Here is a 2,500-nt window from a genome sequence, read left to right as displayed (position 1 = left end):
CGTAAAGTTGTTGGAGATGGCAACTGCTTGTGTTATGCCACTTCTCTCTCTCTAGTGGGAACCACGGAATATTCCATTGTTCTTCGTATTGTAACTGCAATAGAGTTGTTTGAAAATGCACATTTTTACGGAAACCATCTACGTTTTAGGGAGGCAATGCAATCTGGTTGTTCCTTTGGAGAAGCTACTGTTTTCACGCTTGCCCTAAGAGAACCTGGCGTAGCGGAGTGGGAACGCAGTAACAGCCGTGTGTCAGCTGTTCAGAGCGATGCAATCGGGGGATGCCAGTTAGGCGAATGGTCTTCGTTAACTCACATTATGGCCCTTACAACAGTTATTTCTAGGCCTATCTTTACCATTTATCCCAATTTTTCTGAAGGCATCCTTCCCCTCTTACATGGCCTTGTGAAGCCACGCGACATGCTAGAAACAGTTTCCAGTGACTGTTTGTATATCCTTTGGTCAAGGGAGGGTGGGCTGAACAGCCGTCCAAATGCTGTTTATGTTCCCAACCACTTTGTTCCCCTATTTCAAGAGAAAGATTTCCTCAAATTTTCTCATGGGCCGATCAAAAAGGAACCCCCCCCCCCCCTAAAAACGTCCCTTTGTTTGGACGACTTTTGGTTCCCTTCTGCTGCAAAAAAGAAAAAGAAAAACGAAGTATGCATTAACAGCAAGAAAACAAAAATTGAAGATGATATTGAGACAGTAAGCAATGACAAGAGCAGTACTGAGATGGACTACGAAGTTGAGATGAAGAACGAAATGAAGAACAAGCATGAAAAGAAGATGGAGGATGAGTTGAAGTTACCAAAGGATGTTTTGAAGGGGAAGGATGACAAAGGGATGGAGGATGAAAGGTGAGTAATAAAGCAGAGGAGGAAAAAAAGATGAAGGATGAAGTAGAGGCAGAGCAGGAAAAAGAGCTTCAATATGAAAGATTAATGAAGAAAGAAAGATGGAAAAGGAGAAAAAGGGTGACGGTTGTAGTACTAAAGTGGAAATGGATGAATTTAAGAAGAATACAGTTGTAAAAAGGACCAGATCATTCCAGTGGAAATGGCTCCAAGCCCATCCTTGGGTGCACATCAACACATTGACAAAAGAAACAGCACAACCACTCATCATCCCTGTACCTTATCCGAATGCAAAACCAGATGGGGCCGTCATAACTGCTACGTACTGTGGAATATGTTCAAAGCATCCCATGATTGCAGCGAAGGAAAGTGAATTTTCAAAGAAAAGTGGGACAAATAATTTTAAAAACGAAGCACTCAAGAAGCATGAGGCAAGTAAGAATCATCAAAAATGTGTCGCTGCGGGAAAAGCAATTAATAACCCCAAAAGCACTGAAATGTACAACTGCTGTAAGCAACTGTATGACCAAGAAGAAGAAAAGGGAGCGAAAACGTTCAAGACAGCCTTCTACATTTCAGCTTTGGAACAGCCACTAGATGACTACGAGAGTCTACGAGAGTCTCTGCACACTTCAAAAGTTAAATGGGGTAGAGCTTGGGGAAACGTACTTGACACAGTCTGCATGTACTGACTTTATTGGTCACATTAGCTCTGTTATGAAGGACGATGTTGAAGACACCTTAAAGGCTTGTAATTGTTTCTCCTTAATGATTGATGGAAGCACAGATCATGGTGTTATTGAAGAAGCAATAATGTATGTGCGTTACTTAGATAACGACGAGGTTTTTTAGAGGCAATAGATTCGTGCTTTCAAAGAGTCACAAACCTCAATTCAGACACCTGGAAGGAGAGGACTACAGGGTTAGGAACTGATGGCTGTGCTGGTATGACGCGTGAGAAGAATGGTGTCGTTGGGTTGTTGAAACAGAAAAATAAAGCATTTATGGGGTTCTGGTGTGGTGCACACAAGCTTGAACTACATGTAGCAGTTGTGAAGTGTTTAGAGAAGTTCCCAGAGTTTGTTAAAGTGCGTGATACTCTTCACAGTTTATACCAAGAATATCACTACAGTGCCAAGGCTCTCAGAGAATTAAAGGAGTTAGCAAAGCTACTCGATGACCAGATCTCTAGACCAACTAATGTTTTTGGAGCAAAATGGTTACCACATCTCCAGACTGCACTTCAGGTGCTTTTTCGTGGATACAGAACTCTGATGATGCACTGCCAGAATACCAAAGAGATGCGCGAAGGTTCAAGTGGAAGGCAGGGACGAGCAGCATTTTCAGTTAAGTTCTTGACATCATTTAAGGGGTTGCTCCTTACTAGTTTTCTGTGGGACATTGCAGAGGAAGCAGCGCATTTGAGTAGGATTTTGCAAGCCGAATTTCTTACAGTTACAACTGCAGCTGCAGCAGTCCGAAAATTTGAGTTGCAGTGCATTAACATGAAGTTTTCTGATGGTACTAGGGTTAAGTCATTTCCTAAAGAAGTAGGCAGTGGCAACATGTTCAGGGACATTTCAATTTCAAGGGATGACAATGACATTGCTGCGTTTCAGAAGATCAGAATGTCTGTTTTGGAT

The 2,500-nt window shown here is 42.2% G+C and overlaps 1 protein-coding gene and 1 pseudogene across 1 annotated transcript in view; both read left to right on the top strand.

Moving 5' to 3' along the window:
- Positions 1-1,354: 1,354 nt before the first annotated feature.
- Positions 1,355-2,132, top strand: LOC137980817 (zinc finger protein 862-like; annotated as a pseudogene).
- Positions 2,132-2,500, top strand: part of LOC137980815 (uncharacterized protein C17orf113-like) — a 741-nt gene continuing 372 nt past the window's right edge. The window contains exon 1 of the mRNA XM_068828233.1: positions 2,132-2,500. This exon is cut by the window's right edge and continues 372 nt beyond it. Within this exon, the coding sequence (XP_068684334.1) occupies positions 2,132-2,500 (369 nt within the window).

This window comes from Montipora foliosa, chromosome 12 (assembly GCF_036669935.1).
Source record: "Montipora foliosa isolate CH-2021 chromosome 12, ASM3666993v2, whole genome shotgun sequence".
NCBI lineage: Eukaryota > Metazoa > Cnidaria > Anthozoa > Scleractinia > Acroporidae > Montipora > Montipora foliosa.
Note: the sequence above shows the minus strand (reverse complement) of the source record. Positions and strands in the feature narration are given on the sequence as shown.